This window comes from Pteronotus mesoamericanus, unplaced genomic scaffold (assembly GCF_021234165.1).
Source record: "Pteronotus mesoamericanus isolate MK-2021 breed Mesoamerican mustached bat unplaced genomic scaffold, CSHL_Meso_final scaffold_507, whole genome shotgun sequence".
Lineage (NCBI taxonomy): Eukaryota > Metazoa > Chordata > Mammalia > Chiroptera > Mormoopidae > Pteronotus > Pteronotus mesoamericanus.
This window is the reverse complement of record NW_026555319.1, coordinates 2,958,040-2,976,727: the sequence shown is the minus strand read 5'-3', so window position 1 is coordinate 2,976,727 and position 18,688 is coordinate 2,958,040. Positions and strand designations below refer to the sequence as shown.

The 18,688-nt window shown below is 62.0% G+C and overlaps 2 protein-coding genes across 3 annotated transcripts; one reads left to right on the top strand and one right to left on the bottom strand.

Annotated features, from left to right (window-relative positions):
* The first annotated feature begins 1,694 nt into the window (after positions 1 to 1,694).
* MTRFR (mitochondrial translation release factor in rescue) lies at positions 1,695 to 3,870 on the top strand. Its single transcript, XM_054593903.1, has 2 exons — positions 1,695 to 1,981; positions 3,307 to 3,870. The coding sequence occupies exons 1-2, from the start codon at positions 1,709 to 1,711 to the stop codon at positions 3,547 to 3,549; spliced, it is 516 nt and encodes a 171-aa protein (XP_054449878.1). The 5' UTR covers positions 1,695 to 1,708; the 3' UTR covers positions 3,550 to 3,870.
* Positions 3,871 to 5,159: 1,289 nt separating this feature from the next.
* Positions 5,160 to 14,713, bottom strand: CDK2AP1 (cyclin dependent kinase 2 associated protein 1). Of its 2 annotated transcripts, none has more exons than XM_054594363.1 (4): positions 14,397 to 14,713; positions 9,874 to 9,971; positions 8,139 to 8,265; positions 5,160 to 5,955 (listed from the first exon to the last, which is right to left on the bottom strand). In XM_054594363.1, the coding sequence occupies exons 1-4, from the start codon at positions 14,665 to 14,667 to the stop codon at positions 5,888 to 5,890; spliced, it is 564 nt and encodes a 187-aa protein (XP_054450338.1). In that variant the 5' UTR covers positions 14,668 to 14,713; the 3' UTR covers positions 5,160 to 5,887. The 2 variants fall into 2 exon arrangements, with proteins under 2 accessions (XP_054450338.1, XP_054450339.1); XM_054594364.1 differs by lacking the exon at positions 14,397 to 14,713 and adding an exon at positions 10,088 to 10,109.
* Positions 14,714 to 18,688: the final 3,975 nt, after the last annotated feature.

The window sequence follows — 18,688 nt, the reverse complement described above, 5'->3', positions numbered from 1 at the left end:
TCTGCACCAGCTTCCTCGGTGCTTACTGAGGTCGCTGCGCGCCCAGCGGGCCTGAGTGGTCCAACGCAGCACCGGCCACCGGGAACGGAGCTGCGCGCAAACTCGGAGCGGTCACTGGGCACGCGTCTGTCACTCCGCACTATGGAGGCTGCTTAGGGGCTCCGGTGCTGTGAGGGACCAGCTGCCAGCAGCTAGAGTTTACAAGGTTTCGGATGGTAGGAGGAGCTATTCAGAGCCGCATAAGGAGCCATTGAAAAGAGCGGTATCTGTTTTTAGTGCCCACATACTTGTCCATCAAGCAGCATAACCCAGTGGCACAATCGTGGTTCCCATAATCCACTGGGTGATGGGGATTTTGCCAAAAACCAGTCTTATGCCTTCAAAGGCATCAACAAAAGTCCTTTCCAGAACACGTCTTTCCCTGAGCTGCGAGCCGGTCTGGGAGGGGCCGAGGAAGGCCAGGGGTGGCCTCCCAGTGGGAAACGCCGCCCGGGGGGGTGGCTCGCCCCTGCTCACCCGCTGATCTGGGAATGAGGCGACACCTCTCGGGTCCTGCTGCCTCCCTGCCCCTGGACAGACGCTGGGGCCCGCGGGCACCGCGTCCTCACAGCTGTCACTCTCTGCGCTCTCCGCGCGCCAACCGAAACGGTCCAGCCTGCTGCTGCATCTCAGGCAGCTATTTACATCTTATTATCAAACATCCCTGTCTCTTTGACTGGTTTCTCCCTGACTAGACTGAGCGCCATGAAGACAGGGTCTGGCTCTTTTTTACCTCGTGTGGCTCACAAAGTGCCTCGCGTGGGATGTTGAACCTACCAGGCACCTTAATAAAAGTCAGCTGGTCTGGTAGTTTAATGACACGTACCAGTTGGATCGTGTTATTGGCAGTGCGTCTGAGGGAACAGATGTTCCTATTCAAACCCAAGAAACTGGAAACATTGAAAAACAAGTCATGACACTGATTGATAGTGATATTTACTGTGTCAGACTGTTTAAGCTCAGCTATAAAATCGACCAGCGAGCTTCAACCTTCTCATCTCACGGTGCACGTGAATTACTAAATTTCTGCAGCACACCAAAAAATATAATTTTTGCTGATCTGACAATAATAATAGGTACACTTTTTGATTCAGCCACACTGGACGGCTGTTGTCATTTTTTATTTGACAATATATGGGAAAGAGGTCGGTGCCCCTGACTAAACAGGGGCTGTGTGTTTCAAAATTCTTGGGGCGTGCTGTGGGAAATCACCCAAACAGACGACCTCTAGTGCGGTCTTCAGGTTGGGGTTTCAGAGGCTCCCCGGTGTCTAAATAATGTCCCTTGACGCAGATCCCGGGTCCTGCTTGATGTGCTATTTAATACGTCCTTATCGAATTACAGCCCTGTTCTTTGGAATTTCACTCAAAACCTCTCCTTCCTGAGCAACCAGCACCTCTGGGTGCTTCGGAGGCCCTTTCGGCCTGTTATAAGAAGTGCCGCCCGCCCAGCAGGGCGGCTCTGCAGGGGCCGGGCGGGCGGCCGGACAGCCATCTTCACTCCTGTCCCGAGCCCTCCCTCAGAGGGGTGTGCTCACCGCCTGGGCCGCTGTGTCGGGAGCTGTCCTGGAGCCAGAAGCACACGTACCGCAAGGGCAGGCGCGCCCTTCTGAAAGGCTGTCCCTTTTGTCTGGTGCAGGTCCCCGACGACAAGCAGAGCCCCTCTGCCCATGAGCGCCCCGGGCCTGTCTCGCCTTCCCGGCCGCCTGAGCAGGGCAGGCCCCGGGCCGTGGGGACGCCGGCTGGCCGCACTGCTGTCCCCAGGGGCGGGCGTCGCTCCAGTCCAGGTGGCCGGCAAGAAGGATCACCCTGCGCTGCTGCCCCTGGATGAGGGTGAACTTGAAGAGCAGTTTGTGAAAGGCCATGGTCCAGGGGGCCAGGCAACCAACAAAACCAGCAACTGCGTGGTGCTGAAGCACGTCCCCTCGGGCCTGGTTGTCAAGGTAGGGGGGACAGAAGCCCGCACGGCGGGGGGCCGAGGGCATCGCGTGTCCCGGCCCCTGCCCCGAGCCACCCCTCCCCAAGGCAGAGCCTCGCCTGGGGCGCCCCGCGCCGGGCTCTGCGGCCCTCCGTGCGGCGGGCGGCAGCCCGGGCCGTGCACTGCCATGGGCGCCAGGTTCCCGAGCAGCAGGCAGGCCAGGCCTCTGCCGGCAGCCGCAGCCCTTAGCGACCTGGCTGGCTGACTGGGACGGCCACGTCCTCCGTGTCCCTCCGTCCCTCTTTGGCTAGTGTCAGCAATGCCACCCCTGAGCGTGAGATCAGGGAGACACGCCGTGTTCGGCTCCCAGAAGCAGCGCACCGTGCTCTCTCTGCGCCTGCTGGGTCGTTCTCCTCTGGATGAAAACCCGTGCTCGGCCGAAGCCTCACCTGCCGCATCACATCCTGCGCCCCGAGGCGACGGCGGCGTGGTCCCCGTCTCCGCGCTAGCTGCAGGGAGCGGCCCCTCTGGTCTGTACGCCGGAGGCCCGGAAGGCGGCTCGAGCCCCGAGATCCAGCGGAGCGCAAAGGCAGGTCTGACAGCTCTGCCCGTGGCGGCAGTCCGTCCTCAGGAGCCCCCTCCTCCTCGGGCGGGGGGCAGGCTGGGCGGGGGGCTCGGGAGGCCAAGTGGCCCGCGCCGGGCCCTCCCGCCGCGGCACCAACCTAGACCAGGCCCGCGCTGCCCACCACGCCCTCCCAGCCGGCTCTCCAAGTCGAGAGCACATCCGTTAAAATGCCAACCCCTTTCCTCTTCCTCCCTGAAAAAGTGCTCTGAAACCTGACCTCATTTTTGTTTTCATTTTATCTAACTTACTTCAAATTCACACCCTGACTTCACAGAAGTCCCCCTTCACCCACGAGCTTTGTGAGGAAAGCACTTGCCCCGACGCCAAGCTGCCACATGGGAGTGCTTGCGGCCGACTGGCCACGCAGGCCTGTTTCCCTCCTTCAGACAGAGCTCGACAAAGGGCTCGTTCCCAGCCACAAGCTGGACACACCAGTTGATGTTTTCAAAATTATCTTGGGACTTTCAGCTATTCAGTTGCTGCTGAACAAAACAGCACTCCTGACTGGGCAATAATCCCCATGAGCCCACACAGTCCACGGGGCAGGGCCGGGGTGGGGCTCTCCTCCTCTGCCGAGTCCCTGGGAGTCTGGACGCTTGGCCTTAACTGCCCCTTCTCCCCCGCCCCAGCCCGTCCCACCTGCAGCCACGAGGCTGCGTTTAATGACTCGGGGGTCCTGGCCAGAACACCCTGTGGGCCTCACGTCACCCACTTCCTCTCCACAGTGCCATCAGACAAGATCCGTTGATCAGAACAGAAAGCTGGCACGGAAAATCCTGCAAGAGAAGGTGGACATTTTCTACAACGGTGAGAACAGTCTTGCTTACAGAGAAAAACGAGAAGCAGAGAAGAAAAAGCAAGAAAGGAAAAAAAGAGCCAAGGAGACCCTGGAAAAAAAGAAACTACTGAAAGAACTCTGGGAGTCCAGTAAAAGCGCCCCCGGAGAGACGCCGGGAGGCTCCGCCTGAAGAGGGCCTGCAGGCGCCGTCCGGGCAGCGCGGGGCGGCCGCCACCCGCGCGGCCGCAGGGCTTCGAAAGCAGTTATTTCGACAGATTGAAAAGATGTCAAGTTTTTCTAAACGACAGACTGAACTGGGTGAGGTGAGATACACTCAGAGAATAAAACCGAAATAAACACAAGGACGTCGCTACCGGAAAAGGCCCGCGGCCGCTGCGGAGGCGGAAAGGCACCGTCATGGAGGGGCTGCCAGCGCGGCTGCCAGTTCTCCTTCTTGACCTGGGCAGTAGGGGCAAGGATGTCACCTCGTTTTTTTAAGCTGTACATTTGTGTGAGTGTATCTTATTTTATTCTCAAAGGTTAGAAATAAATTTTTTTTTTTAAAGCATGACTGTTAATAAGGTTCATTTACATGGAGAACTATGAAATTGAGACAAACATTAGCCTCTAGGGCCACCGTCTCTTCCGCTGGGAGGTCACTGCTCAGTGACCCTTAGATGTCAGTTGGCTTAATGTCAGGTTAAGAGAATAAAAACAAGATGGCAGAGACAGGTCAGTGAGCGGCCTCAGTTGCTGATGAGACCATGTGACCAAGTCCCCTCTGATGTGGACACACATGTATCATTCCCTGTGTGTTGACTAACAAGTAGGTTCCTAAGAGATGAGGTTTCCAGAAACCTGGTTTGTTTGCGGATTCGCCCAACGCCACCACGGTCACTTGCCTGTCCGGCGGCTCGGGTTGGCTCGGCGAGGTCGGTAGCTCGCTGGTGAGAACACCTCGCAAGTTCACACACCAAACGAGGAGGTGGGGGGAAGCCCAGGAGGGGCCCGCAGGGCACGCGCTCTACACCAGGCTCCGAGGCCTCTGGCCAGCGGCGGGCCCCGCCCCACTCCAGCCTCCACTCCGAAGGCTGCTGGGTAAAGCGCCTGCAGCGGCACACAGAAGCCCGTAGGCGTGGGGAAGCTGACGACAGGAAGGACAGAAGCTTCCAGTTCTGTCTCCTTCCTTGCACCTTTTGGTGCACGATGGAGATGCAGACCAGCCCACTCCCTAAACCTGTCCCTCCGGCGTGCACCTGCCGTGGCCAGGACGGCCCGTACCCTCGCAGAGCGGCTACGCATCCCGCGGGTGCAACGTAAAAACTACCTCGGGCCGGCAGCTCCTCAGCGTGCCCGGCACAACCCGGGTCGCCGGCCCCGGCGCAGGGAGCCCTCCGGCCAGCGCCCAAGGTGTGGCTGGAGTTTGGGGCCACGTGGTATGAAAGCAGGTCCCTGTGGCGCCCCAAAACGCTCACAGGCAGGCACCTCAAGACCAAGGCGCTCCTGACTGCGGAGCCGGGGGCAGAGGGCACAGCCAGGACCCGCTCTCACTGCTGGTCTTGCGCTCCCTCCGGGAGTGTGCTGAGGCCGCTGCAACTGCAAGGCGCCCCAGGGCGACCTCGCTTGCCCCTGCCTTGCGGCGGCGCAGCAAGTCACTCTCCGCAGCGCGCTGCTCGTCAGCACGTAGGACGTCCCAGTCCCGTGGGAAGAGGCCCGCCATGGAAGGGCCCTGCCACCTCTCTCTCAGGAGCTGTTTGGCCAGATGCCACTTGATTGAAGGAACCCACATCTCAATACCAGTTGTTAATGAAAATAAGCTTTATTACATCAAGTAATAAATACATACAAAGATGCAAACAGTGTTAGTCATTTTCTTCCAGGTGTCTGGGTCGACTTACAGGAAAGGTGGAACTGAAATCTACACACAGACTTAGGAGAAATTGCAGGGGTCCTTGTCGGGTGAGGTTCGGTACGATGCTCTTTCTTCTGTATTTATAACTTGTTCTTTTTAAAAGTGGGCTTCAAAGCACTACGTCATGCAAACGCTTAAGCAAAAAAGAAGTTACATGAAGCAGGATCTATGCTGGATGGCCAACAGGGACGGCTACTCAAGCGCGCTGCGATCAGGACGCACCAAACCCAGACCCGCGGAGCTGTGTTAGCTTATGAAGGGAATGAAGAACAATCGGAGTAACAAATGTATTCCAAAGAGAAACCCGGTAGCTTGGCGGCACACTGCGGTTTGCTGTGACACAGGGAACCGACGTGCATCTTTTAAATCAATGCTTTAAAAAAACAACAACAACAACACCCTGGCTAGTTCCTAACTAATATGTAAACCCCAATCAACTGCAACACCTTTTCTCCATCTTAGAAGCTGTAGGTTCAGAGCCTAACGAACCATGGGAGGGAGTAGGGAGGAGCAACCAAACTGTTACCATTTGAAAACAAGTTTCATCTGAACAGGGGAGACACGCTGGAGCTTCTTGGAAGAAGACGAGGCAAGGCCTCCCCCACCGACGAGGCAGCTAGGACCGGGCGTTCCGCTCCGTCTCGGCCAAGCACTCCCGGACCAGCCCTCGTGCGTGAATGATGCCTGCGGGAGAGGAGGCAGAGGCTGCGGACCCTCGGCCGGCCGGTGCCGGGAGAGGACTCGGGAGTGGAGGGGGTCCATTTGCAACCCGCTGGGAACCCTCACGCCGGGAGGGAGTTCGGGGCCCGCACCCGCACCCCTGGAGCCGCCAAGCCGCCAAGCGGTTTGAAAGGCACTGACATCCCCCCCCACCTCTTGAAGCCCTTCTTTCCCCCTAGCAAAATCTCTGGGGGTCTCCCCAAAACTTCCTCCTGCACTGCAGGCGGCAGCCAGCAAGCTCTCTCTTCCTTCAAGACGTGACTCTGCATCCACTGCATCCCCAGCTGGAGGGCGGAGGCTGGGCCCCCACGCGTTCCTCATGCCTGACTCGCTTTGCAGACCCTGCGCCTTCAAGCCGCTGCTCTGCTCCGGCTTTCTCTAAATTCTACAAAGGTCTTGACAATGCCAAGTGGCCTGCGCCTGCCCGGCCGCAAGGCGACGGCCGCCCTTTCCGCCGGGCCCAGGCGCACCGCGACGGGCCTTCACGGGCCCCCGGGGCCGCCTTCTTCCTGTGCTGTTACTCCCCCCGTCTCCTCTCTCTGGCTGGTTCGTTCGCTTTGCCTCTACTGAACTTCACGAGACACTGACCTCGTTTAGCTAGACACCAAGAATCTATTCCTCCTGAGAGAGACACCCCGCGGCCACGGGGACGGCAGCCCCAGGTGCCATGCGCGCCCAGGCCTCCCCGCCTTCTCTGAGCTTCCGAAGGTGTTTTCTGGAAGAGCCGGACAGCACATCTCTCAGGCCTTGCAGGCCACAGAGCCACTGCCACGGCTGCTCACCTCCGCCCTTGAATCGCGAAAGCAGCCACGGAAGTCACATCAGCAACGGACGTGGCCCCACTCCAATAAAATCCCAATAAATCTTCATTGACGGACGCAGAGGTTGAATGTCACAAAACCTTGTCGTACTAGTAAGCAGCATAAGCACCGTGCCCAGCTCACGGGCTGTCGCTCGCAGACCTGGCAACAGCACCCCGGCCTCCCTCGCGCCCCGCGTGACCCTTTCCGCCCTACGGCTCCACGAACCTGGCCCGCGAGGGCCCGGCTACCACTCAGGGGCAGCTGCCCACCCCGGCTGTGCCCGAGCGGGCCCTCGGCGCCCCCGAATGCTGACTTCACCGGCTGTGCGGGGCGACGGCGGGACGCGCGTCAGACTTTGGGGCCCAGCGTCTTCCCGGGGCTTCCGCGCAGGCGACCAGCATACCGGCCACCTGCACGGCCAGGCCCCCTCGGACTCAAGCAGCGGCCTGGGCCGCAGCGGTGCCCGCCTGACCCCCGGCTGGGTCGGCTAAGCTCCACCTCCCTCCAAAGCCCTCGCCGGTTCCAGCCTCTAACCGCCCGTCCCCCGCGCCGCGCCCGTGCCTCTGAGGACCCAGCCCGGCTTTGCAGTCGTCCCACGAGGGGTCCTGAACCCCAGCAAGGCCACAGCTTCGGGGGCCCGTCCTCAGCCGGCCTGGCCCCTCCCTGCAGTCCCGGCCTGAAGAGCAGCCCCCAGTTCATGCCTTAGATTTACAAACAAAGGACGTTCCTCTCCTTTTCCTCCCAAGTCGCTCCTCTCACCCTTTCAAGAACCCCAAGTCCCTCCTGAAATGAGATTTGCACATGGACCTCCATGCTCTCAACTGCCACCTTCCAAAATAGGAACCCTTCCCTCCCTTCCCTTTTGCTTCACGAGGGAGCACACTGCTTCCCATCCTCCTGAAGTCAGCTGGTCGGTCACATCTTCCTGTGAGTCACTCTCTTCCTGTGCCACCACCCCCTCCCAGCACCAGGAACTTCACGGCTTTCCTGCCCTCCCACCCCAGGCCAGGACGGACACCCCCACCCCACCCCACCCCCGTCCCGCGGCCCCACGGTGGCCCCAGGAGGGAGCAGGCAGAGGCCGGGCTCCAAGGCGTCTCTTTAGAGCCAGGGGACCGTCCCGTGGCACCCGGGGCCACACGGGCGAGGCTCGCTGGCAGGAGCGGCCCTTTCCAGCAGCCCCACCTGAGCCCAAGCGACCGCCAAGCCCCTTCCCGTCAAGGACGGTGACTCTGTGACAAACGGAGCCCCCGTGGCTGAGGGACCCCGCACCCTCCAAGGAACTCCCGAGAAGGCCTTTCTGGCAGCGACAGGCCGCCGCTCCGGGGCCGCCACCGGACGCACCTCGCTTGAGCCTCTCCATCGCGCTCTTGCTGCCGGCGTACGTGGGCCGGATCTCCTTCCCCAGCTCCTCAATGATGGCCAGCAGCTCTGCGTACTTGCTCTGCGGGGCCTGGCTGCTTCCAGCTCCCTGGGGTCGGGGAAGGAGGGAGGGGTCAGGCAAGGAGGGGTCAGGCGGTGGCATCCCGGCCTCCAAGGCCACGGTGCAGCTGTGGGGCCAGAGGGAGGGCGGTGCCCTCTGGAGCAGCGGCCCCCACGGGGCCAGGCTCGCCCTGCCCCCCGCAGGGACGGCCACAGAGCAGGGCGGCGGCACACCCCGGGAACCGCCAGCGCTGTCTCCAGAGCGCGTTCACCGCCGCCCCAGCGGCCCATCCCGACAGGAAGGGCCCCACCAAGAATCTGCGAGGACCCGGGAGGAAGAGCAGGTAGAGCCCACAGGCCGAGGTGCAGAGCGAACAGACAAGACGGGGCCGCCCCGGGGGTTGGCAGGGCTCTAAACGTCGCCCAGGGCCGCCTGGACATTGACCCATCTGCCCCCGGCCGCAGGGCCCACCAGAGACACCCTTAGGACACCACTAAGCCCTGAGCGAGCACCCCAACTGTGAGACCAGGGTCCCCGTGGACCTCCCTCCTTCCTCCTCCTGCTCCCACAGCGGCACAGCGCTGCCGCCGCCCCCCCCCCCCCCGCCCCCGGCCTTGCCTGCCCCTCGCGCCGCCTCCGCTGCCTGGCCTCGCGGGCCAGCCTCCTCTCCCGGCCCAGCCCCGGGGCGCCCGTCCGGCGGCTCCTCGGGGCCTCGCACCCCTCCTGGCACCGCTCCCGCCAGCGCCGCATGGCCAGGGCGTTGCGCTGCCTCTCCAGGCTGCGCTTCAGCCCGCCCTCCCGCCCCTGCTGCCGCCACTTCAGGCGGTCCCGCTCCCGGGCCCGCTCCCGCTTCTCCTCCGGGGACAGGAGGGCCCGGCGGGACACGGCCTGGGAGCTGCCGGCCACCCCAAAGGACAGCGCCCACGGCGACCCCAGAATGCAGCGAGTTCCGGCCCCGGGAGAGAACCTCGCGGCTGGCGACCGCGGGTCTCCACGGGCCGTGTTTCGCTGGCAGGGTCTGAAGTGGCTTCCTCCATGGATGCTCCTGCCACCCCGGTGACCCCCATGTGACAGCGAGGAAACCGAGGCTCCACCTGAATGCCAAGCGTGGTCACGGTCTTGTAAGTGGCAAAACCAGGTGGAAACCCAAGCAGCCTCGCTCGGGGGCCACCAGCTCCTCATGAGATGCACAGGGACCCCGGGGGCCCCGGCAGAACATGGGCCCACCCTCCTCTTTGGCCGGGGCCACCGCCTTGCGGGGCACGAAGGGGAACCAGGTCCCCTCCCCTCTGTCCCAGCGCAGACCAGACTTAAGGGCGGGTCTTCCTTCCCCAGGAACCAGGCACAGAAGACCCACGAGGGACCTGCCCAGGGTGGTGGCCCCCACTGGGGCCCTCTGCCGGTGTCCGAGCTCTCAGCGTCCCCCATGAAACACCTTGCTCCCACCACCCCATCCCGATGCCTCAGGTCTGGAACCTGAGTCCAGCCAGAGCCTTGGCTGGAGGGAGCGCTGGGGGCTGTCCCACGCCAACAGTTCTGCTCCTTCCTCTCTCCCACCAAGGCCCCTCCCCTCCTGGAGGGTGGGAACCCATCCCTCAGTGCTCAGGCCACGCCCAGGGCCCCTCCCACCCGCACCGCGCCCGCCCGCTGCCATACCTGGGTGTAGCCCAGAGACGGTGGCCCGTAGTCGCTCAGCAGCTGGCGGTACTGTGAGGACGTCGCCATGCTGGTGGAAGGCGGGTGGACGCTCCCAGCTGCGGGGGGAGGGGACAGGAATCAGCAGTCGCAGAGCCTTGGCCCGCTGAACCAGGGCAGGGAGGCTGGACTCTGCAGCAGTTCCCCTCCCCCACCCCCCGCCCAGGACCCGCACCGTCCAAGTCCACAGAGGCCTTTTCTGTCCGTGAGACAGAGAACGCTGCTTCTGTCCTCTGGTTTGGCCCCGGCCCACCCTCCGTCTGGATGACCGGTAGCAGCAGGTAGCTAACAGGCCACTGCTCTTCCCGCCCAGCCCCCGGCAGACATCACTAATCCATCACAGACCTCCTCCCTGTCCCTGCCGCCGGATTGGTGCCAAAGCTGAAACTCGCCGCTGTCCGCAGCCCAACCCTTGCCAGGCCCCGTTTCCTGGGTCCTGCTCCCCTGACGCTGGTCACCGAGCGCCTCGTCCCTGCCACGACAGGCCGCCTGCTCCCCGCTGGGCTAAAGCTTCCTGCGCGCCCAAAGCCCGGCTGGACTGCACCCATGGTCAGGGAGACGGGGAGGGTGTGGAGACCTGAGACTCAGCGCTGGCTGGGGACAGGTGCAGGCGACACAAACTCGGGCACCTGGGGCGCCCCACGGCCTCCGTGTGCCCTCAGGCAAGTCCTTCGCCCTCTGCACCCCCCCGCCAAAGACAGGGCGACAGGACCCTTGACAGTCTGAGTGTACCCAGATGTCTTGCACCCCAAGGGAGGGGTAGCCTGGCTCATGGCCTGCCACACTCGGAGACGCTGTCCCTCAGCAGCGAGGGACCACGTGGGGCCAGGGCCCCACTCGCATGGAGCTGCCTGAACGGGGGAGGAAAGGCCCCCGGCAGGGAGTTTTCCAGCCCCAGCTCAGGCGCCGGAAGCCTGCAGCCCCATCATGGCGTCCGAGTGGCCAGGCGCGGGTAAAGGATGTCCTGGAGAATCACAAACAGCGGTAACCATGGAGAATTCACCTAGCCCTCCTCGGCAGCCGCCCGCCTGCCTCCACACCCGCCCCGCGGAGGGGCCGCTCCCCCCGCTGCCGCCCGCAGAGCCGAATGGCCTCTCTCACACGCACACCGCGGGCTCTGCGGCCCTGGCCCCAGGGAGGGACAGCTGGTGCCAGGCTGGCCAGAGCGACCAGCTGCTCATCTGGTGTGGGCAAGGGGAGGGGCAGGGAGGAAGGAAGTTTGGGAGCTCAGGCTGATGGGGCTGGACACGGCCCTCGGGGGCTCCTCGCTGCAGGGGAGGAACTGACCAGAGAGGGTGGGCGTGGCTCCAGGCCGCACAGTGCAGCAGAGGCGGGCGCCCAGGGCCTGACCCTGTGTCCAGGGCCTGGGGACAGCTCTGCACTCCCGGTCTCAGGCCTGCCCTGGACCTTCCACCCAGGCCTGGGATTATGTTCAAGCACAGGATACCCAGTTGGGACACCTGGACACCGCCCCGCCCCGTGCTGGGAAAGGGGCACGTCGCCGGGCAGCTCCGGGCCTCTCGGGCAGGGGTCATAACACACCGCAGGGACACGCTGCTCAGGAGGGACGCACACCAGCACGCGGTGCCCTCTGTCCGGGCCCCTGCGGAGGGGCCAGAGCGCAGGAATGGGGGCAGGGTGGCCGCCCCTGAGCTCCCCTCCATCAGCCAAGCCCAGCGTCTTGAACTTTCTGGCGCGGGCAGTGCACGTGGCCTGGGCAGCTCTGGCTTTCAGCCCCGGAGCTGGGTTCCGGTCCCGGCCACTATGAATCATGACACAGCTCTAGGAGGCCACGGTGCTGCTACATGTGAGGCTGCGGCCGGGCGTGGGTCGTCCACGGCACTCCAGGCACCTAGAAGGCGCCGGCTCCCCGGCAGAGGTGGGCTGAGGTGGGCTGGGGCGGGAACCTCCCTCGCGTTCTCCCGCCCTCCTCTTCCTCGTCACTCTTTTCACTGGGTTTCTGCCTCCCTGTCCCGTCCGCTCTCCCACAGGCAGGGGCCACCCTGGGAGCCGGTCCAGCTGTGCCCCACCCGCCCGTGTGGCCTTCCACAAGTCCCTCCCCTCTCTGGGCCTCAGTTTCTCCATCTGTCTGAAGCAATGGTTCCCAACAGAACATCTAAAGGCTCTAGGTTAGGTTTGGGAAGCCAAGGTAGGGGAGGAGGAAGGAGGACCTGCCCGGTTGTGGTTGGGATGAGGGGGAGAGCCAGGGGCTGGCTCATGGCAGGTGACCCCAATAGAGTGCCAGCGCCATCCCTCTCCCTGTGTCGAGAGGGGGTGCCTGCGGCCCTGGAGAGCGGGCACGGGCCCCGGCCCCGTCCTTGCCCCACTGCTCCCCGCAGACCCAGAGGCCGGGGCGTGCAAGGCTGGGGAGACACCCAGGCCGGCGCGAGCGCGGCGGCTGGAGCAGAGCATCGCAGACAATGCGCGCAGTGTGCGGGGACCAGGAGGCCGAGCAGAGGGAGGGCTTGGCGAGGCCAGCAGCTCCCGGGGCCAGGCGCGCTCCCCGCCCCCACGCCAGACAAAGAGCGGCCTGGGCCTGGGGAGCTGGCGGCCTTCCCGCCACTTGGGGCGCCCGGTGGGGGGGCGCTTTCAGGCAGGCGGGCAGGCGGGGGCTTTGTCTCCTCCGCCACTGCCACCGCCGGCCAGGCCGCGGCTTGGCAGCCCGTGCGCAGGAGGCAGGGCTGGAGGGCGTGAGGGACGATGACAAGGAAGCCGGAGGAGCAGCAGCGGAGAGTCCATCTTGGATGCACACGGCGGGGGAGATGGGGCTTTGAAAGGGGTCCACGGCGAGGGGCAGCCCCCACTGCAACACCCTGGCTCGGGGGCCTCTGCTCCCCGGGGTTTCACCGCAGGAGAGAAAATCAACCTGCGCACAGGTGCTGGCGGCGCAGAACGGGGCTCCAGGGCCGGGTGGCTGCCCATCACTGCGACCCCAGGCCTCGAAGGTCCCGCTGCAGAGCGCCTGCCTCAACCACCCCGGGGCAGGCCCTGTGCTCCCGCCTGAGCGGGCGGAGCGAGGCCGAGGCCCTCGCCCCCTCCCCACGCGAAGGGTGACAGCCGTGGGGGCCCAGCACCGCCACCTGGGCCACAAAGCGCGGCTCCTGCGGGCTGCAGACCCCGGGCAGGTGAGGACGCTGGGGAGAGCAGCAGGGTCCGCGCCCGGGCGCCGGCTCCCATCCCACCGATTCAACCGTCCCCCCAACCCTTCAGTCTTAACCCTTTCTTATCCCCTAACCTGGATCTCAAAAGTTAAATACACATGTAGACACGTGTATGTGTATCTGTTTTCTGGGTCCCTTTTCAGATTTTTGGAGCGTAGGAGTCAACATTTGGAGACAAGGCCCCAACTTGCGGCCAACTGCCAGCGTGGCATTTCTGACCAGCAAGGCCGATCCCCTCCCCCCACTTCTGCCCCCTCCCCCACCGATGCACCCAGCTTTGGGGAAGCCTGTTTCCAACCAAGTGTCTAAAGGCAAAGGACCCGGGGGAGGGGACAAAGCTGACTAACCACGACCCCCACAATTTCTCACACACGCCCCTACCGGTCCCCGCGGTCCCTGGGGAGACCCCTGGGCACAGCCTGAAGCTGCCTGGCAACTTCTGGAGGAGTTGCCTGGGACCGCGGCTCGCGCGGAGGATGCCCCTTCCCGACTGGTGCTGGAGGCGGCTCCGGGTCCAGACCCGGGGCTCCGACCAGCGGGTCTGCTCAGGTGCCCCCACCCCCGCACCCCTCTCCTGCCGGCGCTCAGAGACCACCCTCTGTCCTTTCCAACTTCTTCCCCTCCGGCGCACGCCAGAGGGGACCTCCCGCGTGTCCTGTTCCGAAGACCCCTGCTCCCACGCGCCAGGCCGAGCCCCCACTGGCCATTGAGACCCCTGCACCGCGGTGACCCCCGTCCCCCTGTAGCCACCCCGCGCTCTCCCGGGGGGCTGCACCGGGCACGCCGCCGCCCCCAGCCCTGCCCAGGCTGGGCCGGCCTTGCACACGTGCGCCCCGGCGGCCCGGCCCCCCGAGCCCTGGCCTGCACCCCCGCTCCCCACCGGCGGCGCGGGCCCCGCGCCCGGCACCCCGCTCCCGGCGCGGCCCGGCCGCTCCCGACTCCCGCCGGCAGGGGCCCTCGCCGAGCCGCCCAAAAGCCGGAGGAAAAAGGAGCCGAGGAAAGCCTCCCCCGCCCTCGCCCGCCGTGCTCCCCCGCGAGCCCTCGGCCGCCGGCGTGGGGGGGACCGCGGCGGCCGCCCGCGCCCCGGGCCCCGGCCCGGCCCGGCCCCGGCCCGAGGCCCAGCGCCGCGCGGGGCGCACCCGCCAACTTTGGCGGCGCGGGCGCCGGAATCATGGCGGCGGCGGCCGCCGCGCTGCCCCGGGCCGGGACCCAGTGCCTGTCGCCCCCGGCCTCGCGGGCCCCCGGGAGCCGGGGCCAGGCGCGCGGGCCCCCAACTTGGCGACACTTGGGGCGCGGCGCGCGCGGCCGGCGGGGCGCACTCACCGGCGTTGAGGGAGGCGGCGGGCATGTGCGCGGTCAAGTTCGGTTTGTAAGACATCCCCCCGAGCGGCGGGGCGCGCGGGGCGCCGCGGGGCCCGGCCCGCGAGGCGGCGGCGGCGGCGGCGAGGCCGGGCGGCGGCGAGGCGGGCCCGGCGTCCGTGCGCCCGTCCGTGCGCCCGCCGAGCTCCCGCGCACTTTTTGTTGTTGACGGCTCGGGCCGCACCGGCAAATATGGCCGTCCCTCACCCTGACACCGCCGCAGTATATCACCCATACATCGGGCGGGCGCAGGGGCGGCCGCAAACTTTGAGTCGAGCCAGCGGGGCCGGCCCGGGCCGGGAGGGGGCGGCCCGGCGTCAGGGGGCGGCTCCGCCCGCGGCCGCGCCCCGCGCCTCCCCGCGCGCTCGGCGCCCGCAACTTGGCAAAGTTTGGGGGGCTGGGGTCCCGGCGGCGCCCGTGGCCCGTGTGGCTCCCTTTCTTCTTCTTCGCTTCCAGCGCCTGGAGATTTCTTATTTTACCGCTTAATTTTTTTTTTTTTTTTTTTTTTTTTAATAGCAAGGTCGGATTTCGGAATTACTTTTCTGTCCCCTTGACTGTGGGGGCAGGAATGGAAAATTACCTGGAGGACATGGTGGCGAATGATATTTTTAAGCACGTAGATCCTTCCAGACGCCGAGGTCTGGCTATTCCGCAGAATCAGAACCACCAATTCTTGACATTGATTTCAAATAAATTTCACGTCCCTGTCTGTAGTAAGTGGTTTTTAACCCTTTGGGGGCCTGTGACTCCTGTGACAAAAGCCAGAGGAATTTCCCCCGGAAAACCCGCCCTTGCAGGCGCACGACGGTGCACCTTGGCTCATTCAAACACTGAAGAAGCTCCTACTATGTGCCGGGCACCGTCCAGGTGCCAAAGGGACAAAATGAACTTGGCCAAGTTTCTCCTCTCCTGGTTGATCCCATAATTCTTGGCCCTCCTTTGACCCCATCCCAGCCTGTCCTCAGACCTGACGGCGATGTAATCAATCATCACATGGATGTGGGATTAGGTGACTTGGCTTTTGAAGGTGCTCTTCCTTGGAGGTCTGCGTAAATATAGTAAAGCTCATCAAAAATGCACAAGATGCCCACCCTCTTCCACCCTTTTTAAGCACCCTGGCTTGCAAATTTTTAAATTAGTCACAGACATTCAGATACATCTGGATCTGGGGAGGAAGGTTCTTCCCCCCGCAAAGAGGAAAGGGGTGCCCCCAGCGTGTGCCCTGCATCCCTCCCCTGAGGATTGAAGGGGCAGGCGACACCCCTTCCCCAGCTTAACCTGCTCCCCCACCCCAGAGGTCAGCTCTAGACTTCTTCAGCCATCGATGCTCAGCGAAATTTCGCATCATAAACAAATGAATGACACCTTCTCCCCGCCCCTGCGCGGGGGACCCAACCCTCAGAAGTCTGGTAGCACCTTCCCTTGGAAATGCATTCCCAGCCACAATGTAATTTTCAATGTCTTAGGAGCCCCCTTCTAGAGTGTAAGGAGGTCCTGGTGGAATTAATCTTGGATACATTTTCCTTAACACAATGGATCCAGGACACCAGGCTTCCAGGTCGTGATGACTGTGGCGACCGTAAGGTGCTTCGCACTGTTTTTGCTCCCCGCAGGCTTCAAACCCCAGCGCGCCTGGCACTGGCGGCGCGCGGCGGCCGCGGCCGGCCACGTTCCCGGCGCTCATTAGCCGCGGGAGCTGGCGGCCCTCCCATTGGACGCGGCCGGCCGGGCTACAAGCTGCGGGCCCATAGGGCGGGCGCGGCCGGCGCGGGCGCCGCCGCCGCCCCGGGGCCTCAGGGCAGCGCTCCGGGCCCCTCCCCAGGCGTCTGGGCTCCTCTCCCTGCGTTTGGGCTTCAACCGCGAGGCCGGCCCCTCGCTTGAAGCCCTGGCCACCACTGAAAAAATATTTGTTCCTTTTCAACATTGAGATCCAATCCACTTAGCATAAAATTCACCCTGTTCAAGTATGCAACTTCGTGGTGGTTGGTGTGCACGCAGAGTTGTATAACCGTCACCGCCTACTTCTAGAACATTTCCATCACCCAGAAGTGAAACTCCACACCCAACGGCAGTCACTGCCCTTTCCCCTCTGCCCCTGGCTGCCCTTGGCCTCTAGGGATGGACCTAGGACATTTCATACAAATGCGACTCCTCTCCCTCAGCATCATGTTTCCAAGGTTCACCCATGTTGTACAATGTATCAGCCCTTTGTTTCTCTGTTACTCCTGGGTGAGTAACATTCCGGTGGAGCCCGAGACCACATCACCAGCTGCCGGATGGTGGGTTGTTCCCACTTCTTGGCTATGGTAAGCATGGCCGCTGTGAACGTTTGTGTACAAGTTTTTCTGGAAACGTACACTTTCCATTCTTTGAGGTATAAAAGCCAGGAATGGAACTGCTGAGTCTTATGGTGACTCTATCATTCCCTTTTTGGGGGACCACCAAACTGGTTCCCATGGTGGCGGCACCCCCATACACCCCCCACCAGCAGCGTATGAGGGTCTGGCTTCTCCATGTCTTCACCAACACTTGCTATTGTCTTTTTTTTTGGGGGGGGGGCACGTAGTGGGTGTGATCTAGTATTTCCTGGGTTTGACTTGCATTTTCCTAAAGAGTAGTGATGAGAGCATCATTTTGTGTATTTTACTGGTCATTTGTATATATTCTGTGCGAAACATCTATTCTGATGGTTTTTTTTTTTGCCTATTTTTAATTGAATTTTCTTTTTATAATAAATTTCTAAGAGTATACACACACACTCACATATACAGGATACTGGTCCCTTCCCAGATAGATAACTTGCAAATAATCTCTCCCATTCTTTGGGGTGGGTTTTGTTGTTTTTTGTTTTTGTTTTTGTTTTTTTTCCATTTTCTTGATAGGGTACTTTGACACACAGAGACTTTTAATTTTCATTAAGTCCAACATTTCTATTTTTTCTTTGATTTGCTGTACTTTTGGTATCATGCCTCGTCCAAGGTCATGATGATTTTCACCTCCATTCCTGTGGAGGAACTTTATAGCTTTTGTTCTCATGGTTAGGTCTCTGATCGGTTCTTGGTTCACTTTTGTGTGTGACGTGAGGGCCCAGGTTCAGTCTCCGCACGGGGCTGCCCCTCCGTCCTGCCACCGTTTGTTGAAAGGCTATTCTTTCTCCATTGAATGGTCATGACACCCTTGTTGAAAATCAGTCGATGACAAATCTGAGGGTCTCTTCCTGGGCTCAGTTCTAGTCCCCTGATAATCCGTCTCTCCTGCCACCAGTACCCACGGCTCTGGTTACTGTGGCTTTGCAGTGACAAACTTTGAATTGAGGGACCATGTGCGCTGCAATTTTGTTTTTCCCTCTCAAGGTTATTTTAGCGATTCTGGGACCCTTGCATTTCCATGAGTTTTAGAATCCTGCTTGCTTATTTTTTTGCCATACAAAAGAAAGCAGTTTGGATTTCGACAGGGTTTGTATTAAATCAGTGTATCAGTTTAGGGAGTCCTGCTATCTTAGCTGCAATATTTTTTCCAGTCCAGGAACAGGTGAGGTCTTTCCATTTCTATAGGTCTTATTTCTTCACCAATGTTTTATAGTTTCCAGTGTGCAAGTCTTCTACTTCTCTGGTTAAATTTATTCCTAAGTAATTCATTATCTTTGATGCTCTTGTAAATGAAATTGTTTTCGTAATGTTTGGATTGTTCCTGCTGGTGTATAGAAATACACTTGATTTTAGCATATTGTCTTGTAACCTGCAACTGTCCTGAACTCACGTATCAGCCCTAAGAGTGTGTGTGTGTGTGTGCGCGCGCGCGCGTTTTCTGTATGTGAGGTCATGTCACCTGCAAGCAGTGTTGCCTTTTTCCTTTGGAAACGGGACGTCTGTTGTTTCTCTTTCCTGGCCCATCGCCCTGACCGGGAAGCTCAAGGACAATGCTGGAGGGACGTGGGACGAGCTGCCACCCTTGTCTTCGATCTCAGGGACAAGCTTTCACTGTTTCCTCATCAGCATCACGTGCCCTGACCGGGAACCGCACCGCGACCCCTCGGTCTACGGGTTGGCACCCCAGCCCACGGAGCCTCACCGGCCGGGTCTCATGAGCGGATTCAGAACGATGTGGAGTGGCTCCTCGTCAGCTTACTGCGCGTTTCCCACAGGGGCCTGCCAGGGACCGGGAGGCAGAGCGGAGAGTGGGGGGGCGGAGCGGAGAGGGCCAGGGCCCTGAGGATGGCTCAGAGCTTCCGGAAGCAGCGCGTTGAGGCCCAGGGC

Coding starts and splice junctions, on each gene's coding strand:
- CDK2AP1 (XM_054594363.1), bottom strand. CDS start 14,667: ATGGGTGATATACTGCGGCGGTGTCAGGGTGAGGGACGGCCATATTTG. Junction 9,972..14,396: donor CGCCGCCTCCCTCAACGCCG/GTGAGTGCGCCC, acceptor CTCCCCCCGCAG/CTGGGAGCGTCCACCCGCCT. Junction 5,956..8,138: donor GATGGAGAGGCTCAAGCGAG/GTGCGTCCGGTG, acceptor CCTCTCCCGCAG/GCATCATTCACGCACGAGGG.
- MTRFR (XM_054593903.1), top strand. CDS start 1,709: ATGAGCGCCCCGGGCCTGTCTCGCCTTCCCGGCCGCCTGAGCAGGGCA. Junction 1,982..3,306: donor CCTCGGGCCTGGTTGTCAAG/GTAGGGGGGACA, acceptor TCCTCTCCACAG/TGCCATCAGACAAGATCCGT.